Source organism: Phoxinus phoxinus (genome assembly GCF_949152265.1).
Source record: "Phoxinus phoxinus genome assembly, chromosome: 5".
NCBI lineage: Eukaryota > Metazoa > Chordata > Actinopteri > Cypriniformes > Leuciscidae > Phoxinus > Phoxinus phoxinus.
Window position 1 is genome coordinate 33,614,132 of NC_136880.1, and position 18,940 is coordinate 33,633,071.

General features: G+C 36.2%; 2 protein-coding genes across 2 annotated transcripts in view; one reads left to right on the forward strand and one right to left on the reverse strand.

Annotated features, from left to right (window-relative positions):
• clstn2a (calsyntenin 2a) overlaps positions 1–11,350 on the forward strand; it is a 222,012-nt gene extending 210,662 nt beyond the window's left edge. The window contains exons 12-17 of the mRNA XM_079614168.1: positions 4,683–4,891; positions 5,323–5,490; positions 7,261–7,406; positions 8,348–8,471; positions 9,599–9,786; positions 11,023–11,350. Of these exons, the coding sequence (XP_079470294.1) occupies positions 4,683–4,891; positions 5,323–5,490; positions 7,261–7,406; positions 8,348–8,471; positions 9,599–9,786; positions 11,023–11,226 (1,039 nt within the window). The 3' untranslated portion in view covers positions 11,227–11,350. The remainder of the gene's footprint in view (positions 1–4,682; positions 4,892–5,322; positions 5,491–7,260; positions 7,407–8,347; positions 8,472–9,598; positions 9,787–11,022) is intronic.
• A 4,084-nt stretch (positions 11,351–15,434) lies between these two features.
• On the reverse strand, positions 15,435–18,315 carry LOC306998988 (uncharacterized protein). The gene is made up of 2 exons (XM_079613384.1): positions 17,391–18,315; positions 15,435–15,924 (listed from the first exon to the last, which is right to left on the reverse strand). The coding sequence occupies exons 1-2, from the start codon at positions 17,650–17,652 to the stop codon at positions 15,752–15,754; spliced, it is 435 nt and encodes a 144-aa protein (XP_079469510.1). The 5' UTR covers positions 17,653–18,315; the 3' UTR covers positions 15,435–15,751.
• Between the last annotated feature and the right edge of the window lie 625 nt (positions 18,316–18,940).

Genomic DNA, 18,940 nt, shown 5'->3' on the forward strand with positions numbered 1-18,940 from the left:
TTTTCAGTGAGGAATTGTAATATATTTAAACAAGAATCTCAACTTTATTGTTTGCGATTCATGCAATCTCTCTGCTACAATAAAAAAAAAAGGACTATATTCTAGGCGACTGCCTATGTATTTTTTACTAAAAAGAGCTGGTAAGCTTCAGGTATAGTATTCTCATATAAATCTGTAGTAGTAGCAAACCCTGTCATATTTCTGATTACTGTCGATCACAAATTATTAAATTATATTATAATAGAGTGTATTGTTTATTATTATACCATAATATCGTTTATTATATATTATTAGGTTGCACATTATTTTGATGGTTCCCTTTAACACATTCTGTTGATTGTAAGTTGCACATACATGTCAAATAACTCTCAGTAGAATATTAGTATACCATTAGGGATGGTAGAATAAGTTGACGTGTATTTGCAAAGTTACTTATAGTCATTAGAATGTCTGTTAAAATACTATCAAAATAAAATGTTAGCAGATATTAAGCAGACACTCTTCTAATAGTCTACTGATACTATAAAGAGAATTAGTTGACATGTTGGTGCAACATTACTCGTATGTCAACAGAATGTCTAAAGGGGGCCATCAAATTAAAGTGTTATTATTATAATATTAAACAGAATATGTTAGTATATTATATTAAACAATAATATTTTAGTAATAAGTTCCAGAAGCTTTAGTGTGACATCGAATTGATATTGCTTTGTCCTGTCCTGAGACTAAATGCGGAAGCAATCATGCATAGAGTCCATTTCACTGTTCTAGCTTTTGAGGGAAGCGTGTGTTAATGTATGTAATTAATATAATAAATCAGGAAACCAGATGATGTAAAATCAACCTTGCATATGAGTTGAGGTTCTCTTGATTTGTGCTTATGTGAAAGTCCAATAATTCTGATTAAATGTAAAAAAGAAATTTCTCAGTTCAGAACAATTGTGGTTAATAATCATGATTATCAGTGCCTAAACCAGCTGAACACCATCAGCTTGCACATCTTAAACCAGATTACAACCATTATGCATTTGGGAGAACATTTTACATTATCATTTTATCAGTTCATGCATTCCCTAGCAATTGAACCCATGACCTTGGTGTTGCAAATGCCATGTACTGTTTGAGCTACAGAGATGATATCAAAGCAGCGTGTGCTGTTATTTTCAGCAGGGAGTGTTCATGTAGTGTTCTGGCAGTGGTTGTGCGTCTCTGGATAATGGACAGGCCTGCTAGTGGCGATGAGCTGATGAGCACATGAAAGGCCGTGATAAAAGAGATTCTGTTGTGTCAGAGAGCCATCGTCTGCAGTACAGCACAACACAATTACAGATGCCGTCAACGAGCATGACACGGCACAGGTCAGAGAGTGACAACACAGCTCTGCACAACACTGCAATACATGACTTAAAGGAACAGTACACACACACACACACACACACACACACACACACACACACACAAATGCCATCGTTGTTCTATACCGTATGACTTTCTTTCTTGAGTGGAAAAATAGTTATCTAGCACAACATTCAAGCTAGGAAAGGTGACCACGGTGGATCCACTTTCATTTTGGAAGTATTGAAAAGAGCAGCTTGGAAATCGGGTGTAAATATCTTGTTTTGTGTTCCACGCAAGAAAAAAGCCATACAGGTTTGTGACGACATGAGGGTGAGTAAGTAACAATAGAACTTTTGTTTTTGGGTGAGCTCTCACTGTCTTTAACACAGGGTAGTGTAGTATATTGTAGAAAAACTGAGTACTATAATTGCAGAGCAGAAAATGGACTTCCTGCTGTTAATCTACAGCACTGTAATAATTTACAAAGACTTTACAGGAGTTACTTCCTGTCTTCTTAACTGTGATCTCGCGTTCTTTTTTTCTCTTTATCTCTTTTCTCTCACTATATCTCTCCCGTCTTATTGCCACCATCCTCCCGCACAATAAAATTCTCAGAGGCTTTGCTATCAAGCACTTCAGGTCAATAAGTGGGGAAAATGATGGTTTGATGGTTCTTGTTTATTGATCATTACCCAGACTGTCTTTCACGTCCCGCATTTTACTATCGCTCCAATAAAGAAAGAATTGATTTGTTTTATAGATTTCACCCTCCTCTAATAAATAATTGTGATTAAAGCTGCATATTTGCATATGGTTAGCAGTAACTTGATTACATTTTTTTAGTTGTATGACAATAGCTTAGCTGTTGAAATGAGTAGCTTTTAAATCTTTAAAAACTGTTGTTGTATTTCAGACACAGCTTCCAGAAGACTGAACTAAACTGATAATTAGACATTTTGGGATCATTTTATTGAGTCAGTATGTTCAGATGGTCCTTTTTAAATAAACTGATGAAAGAAAAGTGTGTGTGTGTGTGTGTGTGTGTGTGTGTGTGTGTGTGTGTGTGTGTGTGTGTGTGTGTGTGTGTGTGTGTGTGTGTGTGTGTGTGTGTGTGTGTGTGTGTGTGTGTGTGTGTGTGTGTGTGTGTGTGTGTGTGTGTGTGTGTGTGTGTGTGTGTGTGTGTGTGTGTGTGTGTGTGTGTTTGTGTGTGTTCAAAATTTTAAAAATTGTTCTTTTGAAAATTAAGTTCATCAGAGCATCCTGAAAAGAAATGTATCAGTTTCCACGAATATATTAAAATGTAATTTATTCCTAGGATTGCAGAGCTGAATTTTCAGCACCTTTTACAGTGTCACGCATTCCTTTCAGAAATCATTCTAAAATGCTGATTTAATACTCATGGAACATTTATTATTATTATCAGTTGTAAATTGTTTTGCTGCTTGAATAGTTGCTTTAATAAATGCAGCCTTGGTGAGCACGACAGACTTCTTTCTAAAACAATTGGAAAAAAAAACTTGCAAGCCCCAAACTTTTGAAACCCCTCCAGTTACATTCACAGTGTTTTCATGGGTGTCTTTTCCCCTTTAGAGATACTCTTTTAATTGTCAAGAGTGGAAGGAATCGTGTCATCTGACACAGTCTAATGAAACCTATTGGATCCAATTGCACCCGGCTGATATGTGCCCAAATGAAGCTTTACCGTGGAGAAAGTGAGAGCAGGAGAGAATGAAAAGAAGACAGAGGCTTCTGCACTTGTCTGGTGTGCATTGGTGAAGAGGATTGCCTAAATGAGAACAGACTTCTCTGGTCGATAGTGGAGTGAGCCGTAGCTCTTGTAATAGCCAGAGTCCGGCTTAGACCAGCTCCCAATATCCTTAAATCAGCCCTGTAAATAAAGCAAGATTGTTGCCCTTTTTCACAAAGCCTTTTTAATGAGTGAGCATGCGCTCGACTATTTTACTTTAGTGCGTCTACCGAAGGGAGCCACTTTTACACATCACAAACTTTCCACCGTCATTTTTACTGCAGTCATTAGATGTAATTGTTTTGTTGGTTCCACACAATTTTGCGCTCCCCTTCCTTCTCATTCAAGGCTATCCTCCGTGGCCGTCTGAGGGAGAGCGTTTAGGCGATCCGTACAGAGGAATTACCTCGGGGAGATAGCGCACCATCGCTCGAGCACGGCTAAGCATCACTCCACCCGCGACGCAGTGGCAGAAAGCGGGTTGTTGTCTCGAACAAACATAGTTCTTAATTAGCGGGCGAATATATAAATGAATTAGTAAACCAACGAGTGCTATTTAGGGCTCACCCTTGAAAAAGAGTAATTACTGGGTGCATCGTGAGAAAGGAAGGCCTGTTAATCCTAAGACACTTTATTTCCCCCTTTCTCCTCGCATACTAGCTGTAATGAAGCTGGAGGGACTCCAATTTCCCCGGCAGGTCGGCGTGCGAGTCTGTTTCAGTCCACGCTTCAGCGCCTCTGTCTTAATCGACACTGCTTCTGACTGCCATATCAACTTCTTCAGCTGGCATCAGGAGGAGGTGGCACCACTGCCTGCGTTCTCGCAAATATTTTTGTCGACTCGCTGCTTTAAAACGAACTATATTGCGGCATCATTAATTGGTCCTGTGGTGGATCTCACCTGTGAGGTACGACTGTGCTGAAGTTGATGGTGACAGTCTAAAACAACAGTTAGACACTGCAGTCATCAACTGTCCAAACACTCGCTTGAAAAAGAGTTTGTGTGCGCCAGTGCATGTTAATAGGCTTTACAGACTTTATTTTGGGAAGCAAGTGTGTTTAGACAATTCCACTGTTTAATTAAGTGTGTTTAAATGCATACAATTTTTCATTTTTATTTGATTACTCAAATGACCTGTATGCACTTCATTCATTCATTACTTTAATTTAAAATGTTTTTATTTTAATTTGTTGTGTATTACTGAAAATGTTGGTTTGTAATATGAATTTCATATTTTGTTTTGAAAAAGGACGTTACTGCAGGATTACTACTTTGTTTTTATCATTATCATATTCAGATTTTTTTATAAATAAATTTTTTTGTCTTTCATGCATATACTATGAGTCAAAAGTTTGGACACACCTGAATGAATGTTTCTAATGATGCAAAAGACCATGACTATTAGGCGTATCCAAACATTTTACTAGTTATGGTCTCATTGCTTTAAAAGGAAGCGATGCTAAATCTGCTGTGCATTGTTTTGAACATGGCTAATCCCATCAGATCTAAAACTCTGTTTTTAGAATACTTATTTTCATGTTACTCTGTGGCCTATTAAGTCTCTTGTTTCCCTCCTCTCCATTTTGAAACTTGTAGGTGTTTCGGTGAAGATACGTGCATCTCCATTCCAGACATCAAGGCGATGGTGATGGTAATGCCGCCCAGCGAACCTCGGATCACCATTGCTGGAGTGGAGCGGCTGGTTTGGCCCGCGGCTCAGCTCCGAGCCCCTGTCGGGGTGGCCCTTTTCAAGGACATACACATCATTAGTACCGTCACCAAGACCGACACCACCCTCAGCATAGGTGATAGATGACTCACTTTCACAGCTCATATATTAACATAATCTCACTCGTTTGCATTCATCCATTTCACAGGTGCCACAGTTGCACGTTTTGCCTGCAATGTAACCGTACAAATGTTTTAGTATGTTTACTGAAGTTTCTTCCCACGGATGTAGAATGGTTTAGTCTATTATTATCAAGATTATAAACGCTGCCTTCTGGTTATTACACTGACCTTAAGTCAATTGTTTTTTTATTAGTGTCTTTTTTCATTTAAAGTTCAAACAAAAGTGTCCGGCTTCTTTTATCGAATGTAGTGCCAGGGGTAGTGAAACAATAAATCATCGAAATTAAATTCATACACAATCAATGGTTGTTTGTGGACACAGCGCAAGGTCATATATTTGCCGCTGCATATCTGTGCCTGTGTAACAGTGTGTGTGTTTGTGTAGCTCGGAGGCCTGGCATTCTGGAGTTGATGCATAACCTGGATTATTGTGATGTGCTGGTGATCGGAGAGGAGCTGGACCCGGAGCAGGAGAGTCTGGAGATCCACCACAGCTCTCTCATGGGCAAACATCTGGACGCCACCAATTCTACCTCTGGCATCTCCATCTATGGTATGGTCGACTACATGTCTCGAATCTAATATACAGCCATCTGCTGCCAGAATATTTCTCATAATCTTTTTTTTTTTACTTTGCATTACAGTGACTTCATTTATTGCTTATTTATTGCATCTTCCAGTTGCTTCATTTAGCATGAGTTAGAACGTAATTAAATCTAAATCAGTATATATGTATCTGTAGATGTTCAACAGATTGTACAGCACAAATAGTTAAACATCTACAGATACATGCATACAGATCTAGATTTAAATCCATTCTACATAGAGAACTCATGCTAAAATGAAGCAACTAGAAAAATGTAAGCTATAAATGTGTTCAAGGAAAAAGCCCAAAATTGGGAAATCTGTCATTATTTACTCACGCTCATGTCATCCAAACCTGTTTCTTTCCTCTGGTACAAAAACTGGAGATATATGTTGAAGCGCATTCTGGCCACTCTTTTGCATATAATGACAGTGAATGGAGATCAAGCTCCAAAATGACAAAACCAAAACCATGAAAGCATCATAAAAGAGCTCCATTTGACTTGTGTGCTATATTCAAAGTCTTCCTAAGCCAAACAATGGTTATCCATTTATATGTCGCCTTTAAATGCAAAATGGCAGGTTACATCAATGTGACATATATGTTGGAATAATTCAATAAGGTATGAAGGCTACAGCAGAGGGGAATTTTAAGTGAATCACTTTTTTAAGGGAAGAAAATGTCATTCTGTTTTTACATTGCACAAAGCCCATTGGGTTTCAAAAGATTTGGAATATATTACTTTTCAAAGGTTTGGGATCTGTACTATTTTTAAATGTTTTTTTATCTCTTATGGCTACAATAATAAATAAAAAAAATTCAATATATTTTAAAATGTAATTTGTTCCTGTGATGGCAACGCTGAATTTTCAACAGCCATTACAGCCATTGACTAGTCTTCGGTGTCACATGATCCTTCAGAAATCAATCTAATATGCCGATTTGGTGCTCAAAATCATTTCCTATTATTATCAACTTTGTAAACTGTTGTGCTGCTTAATATTTTTGTTGACACCGTGATACACTTTTTCAGGAATCTTTGATGAATCGACAGTACAAAAGAACAGCGTTTATTTTAAATATTAATCTTTCGTAACATTATAATTTATTTACTGTAACTTTTGATACATTTAAAGTATCATTGCTGAATAAAAGAATATTAGTTTATTTAAAAAAAAATTACTGATCCCAAATATTTTAACGGTAGTGCATATATACTGTATATATATATATATTTTTTTTTCATTTTGAGAACCTAGAATGCAAAGTAGTGAACAGAATATACAGAAAATGATGATGACACACCCAGTTTTGGGTGAACCCCTTTAAAATGAATTAATATGAGAAAAATTATGTATTTTTCCAGCTGATATCAATTTTAAAGAAAGGTTGTGCACTTTTTGGATATCTGGTAGGTCAAATTTAAATGCTTTTATGCTTTTCAAAAAAGTTTTGATCTTTAAAAGTCACTCTCGATTTTGCTCAAAATCCTTTAACCCAGATCCTGCTCAGACTCTTGAACAGATCTCTGCCTCTATCATACTGTACCATTTGGCTTTTTGCAAGCAAATTCAAATCACCTTGACATTTCGTGAAGTGGTTTGAGTGTCGGGTACATTTATTAGAGAAGGACTAAGACCTACTTGTTCAGGGGCTCCACGTTGAGGGTCTCTCAGGGCTCTGGAGCTCTTTTGTCTGAGTAGACCGAGTTCCTGACACTGGTCTTTCTTGTCTCAGGTGTTGACTCCATGGCGCATTATGAACAGGCCATCAGGCAGGTGAGGTACCGTAACTGGAAGCCTGGCGGTCTGTCTGAGAGAAGGTTCCGGCTCAGTTGCTCTGAACTGAATGGACGCTACACAAGCAATGAGTTCAACTTCGAGGTCAGAGACTGCCTTCATACTGGGCATGGCTTTTTTATTATTTGTATCATCCATTTACTTTATCCCCTCTTTCAATTACTGCTTTTCTTTCAGCTTTTTGCACTTTTTGACTTTTGGTGCTTAAAAGTTACCCAAAAACTGCTCTTGCAGAGCCAGACTCTTGACTTTTAACTCTTGATTTCTGACTAACAGCTATCCACCAAGACAAAAAAGAGACCGTCTGACTGAGTTGTAAAATGACCAACCAGTTTTTTTGTTTTTGTTCTTTGTTTTACTTTTAGTATAAATCTGAAATGTATTTTATTTTTATGTTTATTTTTTGCGAGGAAACACATTATCTAGCTATTTTGACTTTATGATGTTTGTTCTGGTATAGGAGACATAATGTGATTGAGACTTCAGTATGATTGTTATGAACCTAATTTCATTATAAAATGCTCTCAGTAAAATCCCAGATTTTGTTTATTTATTTGGTTCAACTTTATTTCGATAGTGCACTTTAGACATACTACTAACTATAAGTAACTTTGCAACTACATGTCAACTAACTCTCATTAGAGTATTAGTAGACTGTAGTAGACTGTTACTGTAGGTTAGGGTTAGGGTTCAGGTTAGTAGAATAAGTTGATTTGTAGATGCCAGGTTACTTATAGTCAGTAGAATGTCTGTTGGGGGACCAACAAAATAAAGTATTTGGATATTAAGCATACAGTCTACTAATATGACAGTTAGTTGACATGTAGTTGCAAAGTTACTTATAGTTTAATAGAATGTCTGAAGTGGACTATAGAAATAAAGTGTTACCCTTTATTTTTTATGATGTATATAACAAAGCTTCATTTGCTAAAATAACTTGACCTGGCCAAGAAGTTATGGATTAAAAACAGAACAAGCAAGCTTTTGTCTCTTCTAAACTATTTTCTGTTTGCCCCGCCCCTCAGATTGGAGTAGTGCACAGCTCAGAGGCTGTGGAGCATGCCAATCACATGGCCGTCCAATCACAGTACATGAGACCTGTGCATCATCCACTGGTGGTTCATACGGCCGACTCTGATCACATCTCAGGTAAAGTCAGCCCTGTTGCCTCTTAATGATGTTTGTCTAAACCTAATCATGCAGTCATTTTACCCTTGGTGATATTATTGTGTAAATAATAGCTGAAAAATAAGTTAGTTTACCTTGTGACTAATTAAAAAATGTGTTGTTGCTTTGTTAAACCATCTCATTAAATTGTAAACAAGTGGCTTTAAGGAGGAGAGTAAATGTGTCACAAAAACTATTCATGGGAGAATTCAGCTTCTTAAAAAGCAGATATGCTCACACATACATGCATACAAACCCCTGCAAGCTGGTCTAAGCGGATGACAGGCTCTTGAGACCGTATTGTTGGTTTGAAGGAGTTTGGAAAATCACACTTGCTCTACCAGCTCACGCACACACCAGGGACACCAGTGATCTCCCCAAGGGCGCACAGAGCACAGCTGACTGCAGCGAGATGGAGCACTCTGCTCTCTGGACTGAAGAGAGAGAGAGAGATGACAGGATACGAGACATGCTGCTTTAGGAGAGACATGGAAAAACAGCAGGTGGCACTGTGACCTCATGCTCCCAATCCTTCTCTTGCTGACTGCAAGGTCTTAGTTAGCGACACTGTTCTTTAAGTGAACTGTGCCAAACTGTCTTCCTCTGTCAACACGGCTAAATAAGCTTCACCTCGGCTACCTGGTACCGACCTCCATTAGAAAAGCACTAAAAGACTGGATTGTATTGATTTTTGTATGGCTGAGTGAGTCATAACAATTGTGAGTGAATAAACATAATTGCAGAATAGAGAGACTCGAGCAATAAGCCTCTAAGACTTTCAGACGGCAGATGGGGCGCAGGTGTGGGTTTGACGGCAGGTCAGAGGTGAATCTAGGTATGACAGGAGCTAGTGAACCTTAGAATGGGCGTCTCTAGGTGTTGATGGTGAAAAAGACTGGAAAATAGATGCCTCTATCATGGAAAGGATGTTTCTTGGTTGGACAGTATGAAAGGCTGGCAAGTGCAATATGACAATGTTCAATAAATACATATTTTTTAAATCATATTTATCCTAATTATCACACCAGACAATGTACGCAGTTTTAAAATTTGAATGGTTTGTAGCAACATAATAGAGTTCATAGATGTCTTTACCTGTGTGTCATTAGGTACCCCTCCTGCGGCCACCGTGGTTATTGTAATGTGCATCGCTGCCCTGGTGGTCATTGTAGTCTTTGGCATCTACCGCATCCACACCACCCACCAGGACGGGTCAAAAGAGGACGAAGAGGGAAGAAAAGACCCGGAGATGGACTGGGATGACTCCAATCTTAACATCACTGTTAATCCCATGGAGGTCAGTATGTGCCTCATTGGTAAAGACAAATGTTGGGGAAGCAACTTTGAAACTGATGGTTGTTAAACTTATCGTAGTTTGAAGTAGTTCAACTACAGTCAAGCTAATGCAAAACTAATGATAATGTAATTGGGTACATTACAAGTTACAAACAAATGGTAGCTTGAACTCTCTTGAAGTTACTCAAGCAGGCAATATGTTTTTTAAATAAATGAAAAAACCTTCCAATGGTAGGCCTATCATTTAATCAGATCCATGTATGCAAACAGTTCTGCTTATGACAACATATATGTCACATTGCCTGTACGTGTACCTTAATGTACATGTAAAAACCGAGGTATACTGTAGTTTTTCTCTAAATTGCATGTTTTAGTATGAATCAAATCATACATTACGTTCATACGAAATCACCAACTCATAAAGTAGGTACCGTTTTGCATACGATCAAGTTGATGAGCCATTTATGAATTTGGATGAATTCATTGGAATTAATCAAACTTTCTAAATTGACATATGAGAGAGAGGACAGTTTATGATGAACCAATTCACTTGAATGAATCACACTTTTCTACATTTAGGCAAGCAGGTACAATTTATTCATATACTATTATAGTACTTCATATTTTGAATTAGCTTTTATTTTTTTGTTTTCAATTTTATTTTTATTTTGTTTAAGTAATTTTGTTAGAGCTTATACTTTTATTTATACTCCTATTTAGTTTTAATTTATTTTTAAAATGGTTTAAAATTATTTTTATTTTTGTAATTTTAGTACTTTAATTTAAACTTATTTGATTTCAGTTAGTTAACCAAGGCAACCTTTCCAATTTTCATTTATGTAATTTACTTTTCTTGGTTTAGTTTTTCATCTAACATTTATATTTTATTTTAGCTTTATTAAAATTGCTAAAATATTTTGGTAACACTTCATTTTAAGGTATTGTAGTTACACATTACTACGTGTACTACTTACTATATTAATAACAATAAATTATGCGTAGTTACAAGTAACCAGCCCTAAACCAAATGCCTATAAACATAACTCTATAGTATTTAGTTCATTCATATTACTCAGAACTTATCCGAGTAAGTAAAATGTAACTAAGTCACCTTAAAATAAAGTGTAACCAATATTTGTATATAATAATAACAACACGGCTCTGTAGCATGTGGAGTTTTACTGTTTTTATCCTAAAGATGGTCTATATATTATTATCATCATTCTGTTGATTCTAGAGCATTGATGGGACTCAGATTGCTGAGGAGGTGAGGGAGGAGGAGCCAGAGGAAGAGGAGGATGAAGACGAAGAGGATGATGAACTGTCAGGAGATCTCTCTAGTGCTGAATCCGAGGACAGTGATGAAGAGGAAGAGACTAGCATCCAGAAGGGAAAAGTGAAAGGAAAGCTGGAGTGGGACCCATCTACGTTACCCTATTAAAACACAAACAAACACAGTCTCTCTCACACACACACACACACACACACACACACACACACACACACACACACACACACACACACACACACACACACACACACACACACACACACACACACACACACACAGGCCTACATACACCTTCACACAAGCAAGATTCACACACAGACTTGTGCACACACACGTACACATATATACATAAAACGCCCGCATTTAATGCCCTCTCACACTTACAGAAGCCAGAATTTATTGCCTGAAAAGCTGTCACACATCAACCTGATTTTGACTCTTTCCAACAGCCACAAAAAGCATCCTGTACCGCCATCTGCTGGTCAATATTGGGACGCGCACCCTTCAGTCCAAACGCTGCAAAGCCTGTATGTACTTCTGTAGTGTATAAGCTGCAGTGTCTCAGTAGATCCACGGAAATGAAAGATAAATGAACACAATGGAATAAATTGTGAATCAACATCTCTGGGATGTTTTTTTGTTTTTGTTTTTACATTTTTGTGTGTGTTTTGTGTAGATTAATCAGATTGTAGTCTAACATCATGATGCGTTATCCCTTTTTGAAATACTAAACTGTAATATTTGACAGTACGGCTATGCCTTCACCATTTGTTGTCTTCAGAGTAACATTTAATATTGCATTGATGTGCAATAGTAAATACCCAAAAGTTGTTTTTTCAATGAAAGTATATAATAATGATATTTTCTTCATTTGAAATTAAGCAAATAGGTTTATTTTAGATCCTCAGAGAGATTTTGATTGAGACGCTTCTCTTTAAACAAAAGTTATATAGTAATTTATGGAAGCTCGTTTCCGCCACGGCAAAAACGTATATATAAAAAAGGTACTTTTTTGTGACTTTTTATCACACAGTTTACATCTAACAAATATGATTTTTTTCTCAATTGTAAAATATATATATATATATATATATATATATATATATATATATATAAACTTACAATTCTGAGAAGTAAACTCGTAATTGCAAGAAAAAAGTCGAGATAGAAACTCGCAATTCTTTATTTATCAGAATTGAGACTTTATTTTCTGACATTTTTTTCGCAATTGCACATTTATTTCTTAGAAATAATCTTAGAAAAAAAAAACATTTCATCACAAACATCTCACAATGGACTTTATGCACAGCTGCACTACTTCCTGAACTTTAGCCAGCTCCTTTGTTTCAGGCTAAGCTGGCTAAAGTTCAGGAAGTAGTGCAGCTGTGCATAAAGTCCATTGCAAATTCTTAAGTCTGAAGTGCAAAATATAAACTCAGAATTCTGAGGGGAAAAAATCTGAATTGCGGGCTATATACTTACAATTCTGAGAAATACATTTGCAATTGAGGAAAACATGTCAGAATTGTGAAATATAAACTCAAAATTGCATGAAAAAAAGTCATTTCGACTGCTTCTCAGAATTTCGAGTTGACATTTTGCAATTCAGATTTTAGAATTTGCAATTGTGAGTATGAAATTGCGAGAGAAACAAACTAATCGTGGGATGTACACTCGCAGTTGTGAGGAAAAAAGTAAGAATTGTGAAATAAAAGTTACAATTAATTTTTTTAATTTGGTGGTGGAAATGAGCTTCAACAGTGATGAGATGGAAAAAAGGGAAAATTTAAACTTCTTATTTTTCTTTTCTTTGTTTGGGGGGGGGGGGGGATCTCGGTGGGAAAATAGGAGGAAGCGTGTCTGTTAATTTTTTTATATGCCTGTCTTCTGTAAATAGAGAACTGTAGAGTAGTTGAATGGAGACTCAGACTCCTCACGTCCTCCTGCATCCCTCACACGGCCTGTTTGTGTCCACACTTGCTTGCTGAAGAAGAAGGTTCCTCCTCCTCCTTTCTCTGTCTGTGTTGATCTCTTTTATCGTTCATGGTGTCCTCCTCACCCCAACCGAGGATTGGTTCTCCCTCACTCCACCTCAAATAGATTTGTCTGAGCCTCTGTAGACAAAGGCACTTTTAAACTATTAAAGGAAAGAAATAGAAGAAAATTGTTCAATGATTTTAGCCTGGGGCTATTTTGGTATATTCTGAAGATCTTTACTAACCTCCCTGCAGTGTACAGTTCAATTAAATCTTCCAGGAAAAGAAATAAAAAAGGAATGCAATGAAAAGTACAAACAAAAGCAAAGTCTTGATAAGTGAGGCGTTTGACAGAGTAAAAGCATTAGCAGTGTCACAGAAGGGTTTTGTTGAAGTAATACTTGAGCAACTATAGATGACACTTCTGTTTTTCCCCCTGAACGTGTGTTTCTGAATTTGTGCATTGGGTTTCATGTAATGTCTGTTGCAGTGGTTAGGATTTCTCATCCCATCTGCCAAAACGTGCTTGTGATGTCAGCCTTGTGAGACATCCCGTTCCCCCATCCGTCCACCTTACACACCTTTCATTCCTATATTGCGCTAGTCCTTTTTACCATGTGTTATAGAACAGGAACAAAAAAAGAAACTTTTAAAAAGATCGACCCTGTAAAATCATGTAAGACTTCTTTTGTATATGTTTTGTTTAACTTTGATGGTCACTGCAGCACTTTCTGTACATTGACCAATAAAGACTTTCTTTAGAATGAGTGAAAGTGTTTATTTCTGGTTCAAATGCTAATTTGTGTACATGCTTAGCTATATATGAGGACGAAACCATATAGTTAAATCTATTTGAGCAGTTTCTGTTGGAAAATGATAAATGAAGTGATATACACACATACAGTACATATACAATACCGTGATTCGGATTGGCTGCAAGGTGTGTGTTAAAACCGTGTAATGCATATAAGGAGACCACTGTACAAAATTATTGTTGGTTTAACTTAAAAAAGTAAGTTACCTGGTTGCCTTAAATATTTGTAGTTCATTGAAATAAAACAAATTGAGTTAACGCAATGAAGGAAATTGGTTTAATAAATAGAAACTTAATTAATTATCTGAACCCCATTAATTAAAGTTGATTTGACAAAAGATAAAAAGTTGTGGTCATTTTTTTTTACAGTGTGGGAGTGTTGTAAATGTTTGACAAGTCAGAAAAGAACTGTGGTGATGTCATTTAATATCATACACTCGCATCTCCTTTTTTGAGCTCACATGAGAAGTGACTGTGCGCAACATTGTAGAATTAATTACCAAAACACTGATTTAAAAGGGGTCCTATTATGCTTTACACACTAACTAAAGTTGAAAAAGGGAAAATGTCACCGTTTTAGCATGAATAAATCTGCAAGGTTACAAAGCTCAAAGTCCACTCCAAAGGGAGATCTTTTTTTTAAGAACTACAAACGGCTATCTTGTGAAGTCACAATGTCACTCATTTAAATGACCCCCGCCTGCGGGACACGTGAAAAAGGGGATGAGGCCTGGTTGAGCCGTGTTAGAGAACTTCAAACTATACAGTATATCCAACATCATTACACAATATACACTTCTTTTAAGCTTTACATTCCTGGAGTGCAATGATCACACACTCATTGCGCGAAGTGTTTGCATCACAGGTGAAGAAAGAAAGACTTACAGAAGAAGAAATGGCATATTCAGTTTGAAGGCAACATCTAATGACTTGTAAAGTTGCTGATTAACTTTCTCTAAAACCCTCTCTCCACAGAGCTTTTTCACATACAAATGATTCCACACTGAATAATTGAGAACCTAATGTGTTGGTTTCTTTTTTTTAAAGGAAGAGAATAAACAGTTGAATTCTGTGTGTAAAAAGTTTATAGTAGGGATATTTAACAAAGTTATGCACATATTTACACACAAATTGGATATTGTACAGTACACCAAAATGAAACCGGGTTGTAAAATGTACACACAGGGCTGTGCTAATCATGTTTTTATAATATTCATATTTCATAAAGTAAAAATATGAAGGACACTGACAGTATACTTAACTATTGTCAGTACAGGCCAGAGTCAATTAAAGCTAAAAGCACACATTAAGTTTCTTAAAACATTTTTATATATATATATTTACAAGCAATCCATTTTATTAAAGCTATCAACGTTGGTAAAATAACCTGAAATATGAATCAACAAACATTAAGGCTTTAGCCTCACAAGAACATGTTCTGTAATGCAGTTATTTTACTCTTAAGGACTATTTTTTAAAGTCTTTTTTTTTAGCAGTGGACAAGTATTTTGAGCTTAAGACCATCAAAGAGGAAAAAGTAAATGGCCAACAAATGAAGTGTGGTCATTTTCATTATCAAAGACCCATGTATTTTGCCGGAGACGCACATAGACATGATCTCCTTTTTTTAGAGTTAAAGAGATTGAATTAGTTCCCGTGTCATAGCGATCACCTAGAGGATGATTGTAAATATTTATTACATGTTGTCCATTTTTTAAGAGTCTTAGGCCCATAGGTTTAGATGAGCGGTTATGTCCAGACAAAGTGAAGAAATAGACTCCATTAACAGGTGCTGTGAAGATACCTGCAATGGAACATGCAACAATTAAATGATCAAGGATTTTATAAGAACAAATAATTACACTGTTTATCTGATATGTAGCTTTCAGAGCTCTATAACACAAATATACAGATTCAGTAAAGAACACATACCAGTGGATGGGTTGTAAGCTCTTCCCTCGTTCACAAAGACATCTGTGTAAGTCAGAGTGATCTCAGTGTTGAACGGTCCAAGGTTACCAATGGGTCCAAGTGTGGCAGCAAATGCCACTTTATAATCTGAATCGTGAATCAAAGGTCACATTTTGTTCAAAAACAATCATGCAAACCTCTGTATAACCGATCACAAACTATATTTCCTATCTTTCTATTGGTTATGTACAGTATACACTCAAAAAAATGTTGGTTTATTTTAGGGGCAAATATGGACAAACCCAAACGTTGGATCAAAAATGCAATTTAAAAATTTAACCCAATGGCTGGGTTTGTCCATATTTGACCCAAAATTGGGTTAAAACAACCCAGCATTTTTTAGAGTGTATGGTCTGTCTGTGTGAAGATGTTTATTCCGAATGCTGGCTATTAATGATTCATTTGTAATATGTTATTACTTTGGACTGATCTGACAAGCTTATTGAGCAACAAAGATATTCATACAACTTACTTTTTTAATCCATACTTAAACCTGTTAACTGTCACCCCCCCCCCCCCCCTTTTTTTTTAAATAGACATGAAAATGCACATTCAGAACTTAAATGGTTGTAATTCAAGAATGCTTTCGAATATAGATGTAAGATTGGTGTTGTTTTAAAGAAGACATTCGGACGATTTTTTAAGTGAAATAAATTAAGAAAGTTAAACAGAAAAAAAAGTTATAAAAGTTTGAGTTTATGAAAATGTACAATGTTAAAAATTTAATTTTCATATAAAATATATATTTTCAAAACATGGTGGACTCTAAAAATGCAAAATAAATCAAAGCCAAAAATCTGAACAAGTGTGGGTTTCAAATTTTAGGGTGATATCTCTAAAAATAAGCTTTCCGTAAGATTTTGTTTGGGCGCAGTACAAAACTTTTTCACTAGTTGACATTACTGCCCATATAAGGGCGCCTCCATTTCAATATGTTATTTGAGTGATCTGAACCATTATTTTTTACAATTTTCATACAATTTATGAAGTAGACATCCTATTCAGAAGTATAGGATTGTTTGGCAAAAGTTTGGCAGATTTTGAAATGAACTCAACCTCTAAGAAACACAAAAAGAACACAAATGTGCATTATAGCTCGCTGCCACATCACAAATGGTGAATCTATTCTTTTTTTCTTTATATTTAAAACATTTTCAGACAATGTTTTCTAAAAGAATTGAATGGATGCTATATTTTGAACTCTTGGCATGAAAACAGGTTTCGACCATTCTTTCATGATTTTTCATGTTCATCACTATTTCAAAATAAAGGTCTGAACATGCCTTAGGAATATGAAAATATTCTTGTTGCAAATTGATAAATTACGGCTCCTCTGTAATTTATTTAGAAAACGAGTCACCAAATATGTCAACTAGAGATTGTAAGCTTTCAAATGATATATAGTTTGTCAAGATTAGTTTAGGTTAAGGATATTTTCTGTTTTAAATGTAATTGCTGTGGCCAATGGCTATGCCAATATATCAAGATTATGTTTTGCACTGATTTTCCATCTGCAAAAATGACGCAAGTGAAATAACAGATGGGAGGGTTACCTTTTTTCCGAAGATGTTCCTCAGTGACCTCCAGTCTGTTCTTCAGAAACCTCACAGTAGATCTTAGCTCTGCCAGCTCAGACTGGATCCCTGTGAGAAAGTGTTGCTGAAACTCACCAGAAGTCAAACCAGCATCGCTTTCCTCCACATTTAAACGCTCAGTCTTGTCAGCCTGCAATCCCTTCTCTTCCTGCTGGACCTCAGACATGCAGTGACAGATGAACACCAGAAGCAGCAGCGGATACAGAATAGCGCAGGACATCTTTACTTTAAGATAATACAAGTGGAAGACTGCAACTGTCAGTGAAGAAATGAATATTATTGGGGTTCTCGTCCCCTATACAGCCCTGAACAAGACACAGGTGTTTTAGTTGCAGAAATACCTGCAGCTCTTTATATATATCCCTGCTGGGTTGATGTTTAACTCATGACACATTTAATGAGGAAAGAAAATAATATATTTTTTTTATTGCAGATAATCACGTGTACAAAATGATCCATTTATTAGCAAAACATAGTTGATATACATATGCCCTGCCGATCAGTTTATATGACACTTACACAAGATATATGCAATTTGCAATTCAAGACACATGCAATATTGATCTTTGATTTTAAAAAAGACTTTAAGAATATATATTTTTATCAAGTTGTTATTGTGTAAAACATGACACACGTGTGGAGAAACAGCAACAGAACAAAGGTCAGATTGATTGCAGTATTATAAACACTATAAAGTAGAGGTTTATTATTTAAAGCCATTGCCTAATTGTTTCTGCTTGCTTGATATAAAACACGTGCATTGATGTTTAAATCATGACTCATGCAAATGAATGAGGAAAGAAAATATGAATAGCTATTTTGGTTGATTTTTCAGTCACGTGCAGTAAATCAACAACACCACATGTCTAGTTGGAACTTCCCTTTATGCCAATGTTTTTATGTATTGTTTTTATGGACTTTTAATGGAGAGGCCTAGAATCACACGAAAGAAAGAAAGAATCACACGAAAGAAAGAAAGAATCAGACGAAAGAAAGAAAGAATCACACGAAAGAAAGAAAGAAAGAAAGAAAGAAAGAAAGAAAGAAAGAAAGAAAGAAAGAAAGAAAGAAAGAAAGAAAGAAAGAAAGAAAGAAAGAAAGAAAGAAAGAAAGAAAGAAAGAAGCACGTTTCATGCACAATGGTAATTCAAAGTGCTTTACATAGAATAAATTAAAATAATCAAAAGAAATAAGAATAATTAAAACAGTTTAGAATAAAAAATTAAATACAGTACAAACAGTCGGACGAACAGTGGCACAGTACTCATTCATTAAATGCAAAGGTAAACAGATGTGTTTTGAGTCTGGATTTGATTGTGACTACAGGAGCAGCACACCTGATCTCTTCTGGAAGCTGGTTCCAGCTGCGGCTGCATAATAGCTAAAAGCGGACTCGCCGTGCTTAGAGTGAACCCTTGGTATTTCTAGCTGATATGATCCTAATGATCTGAGTGACCTGTTGGGTTTATATTCAGTGAGCATATCTGCAATGTATTGAGGTCCATTAA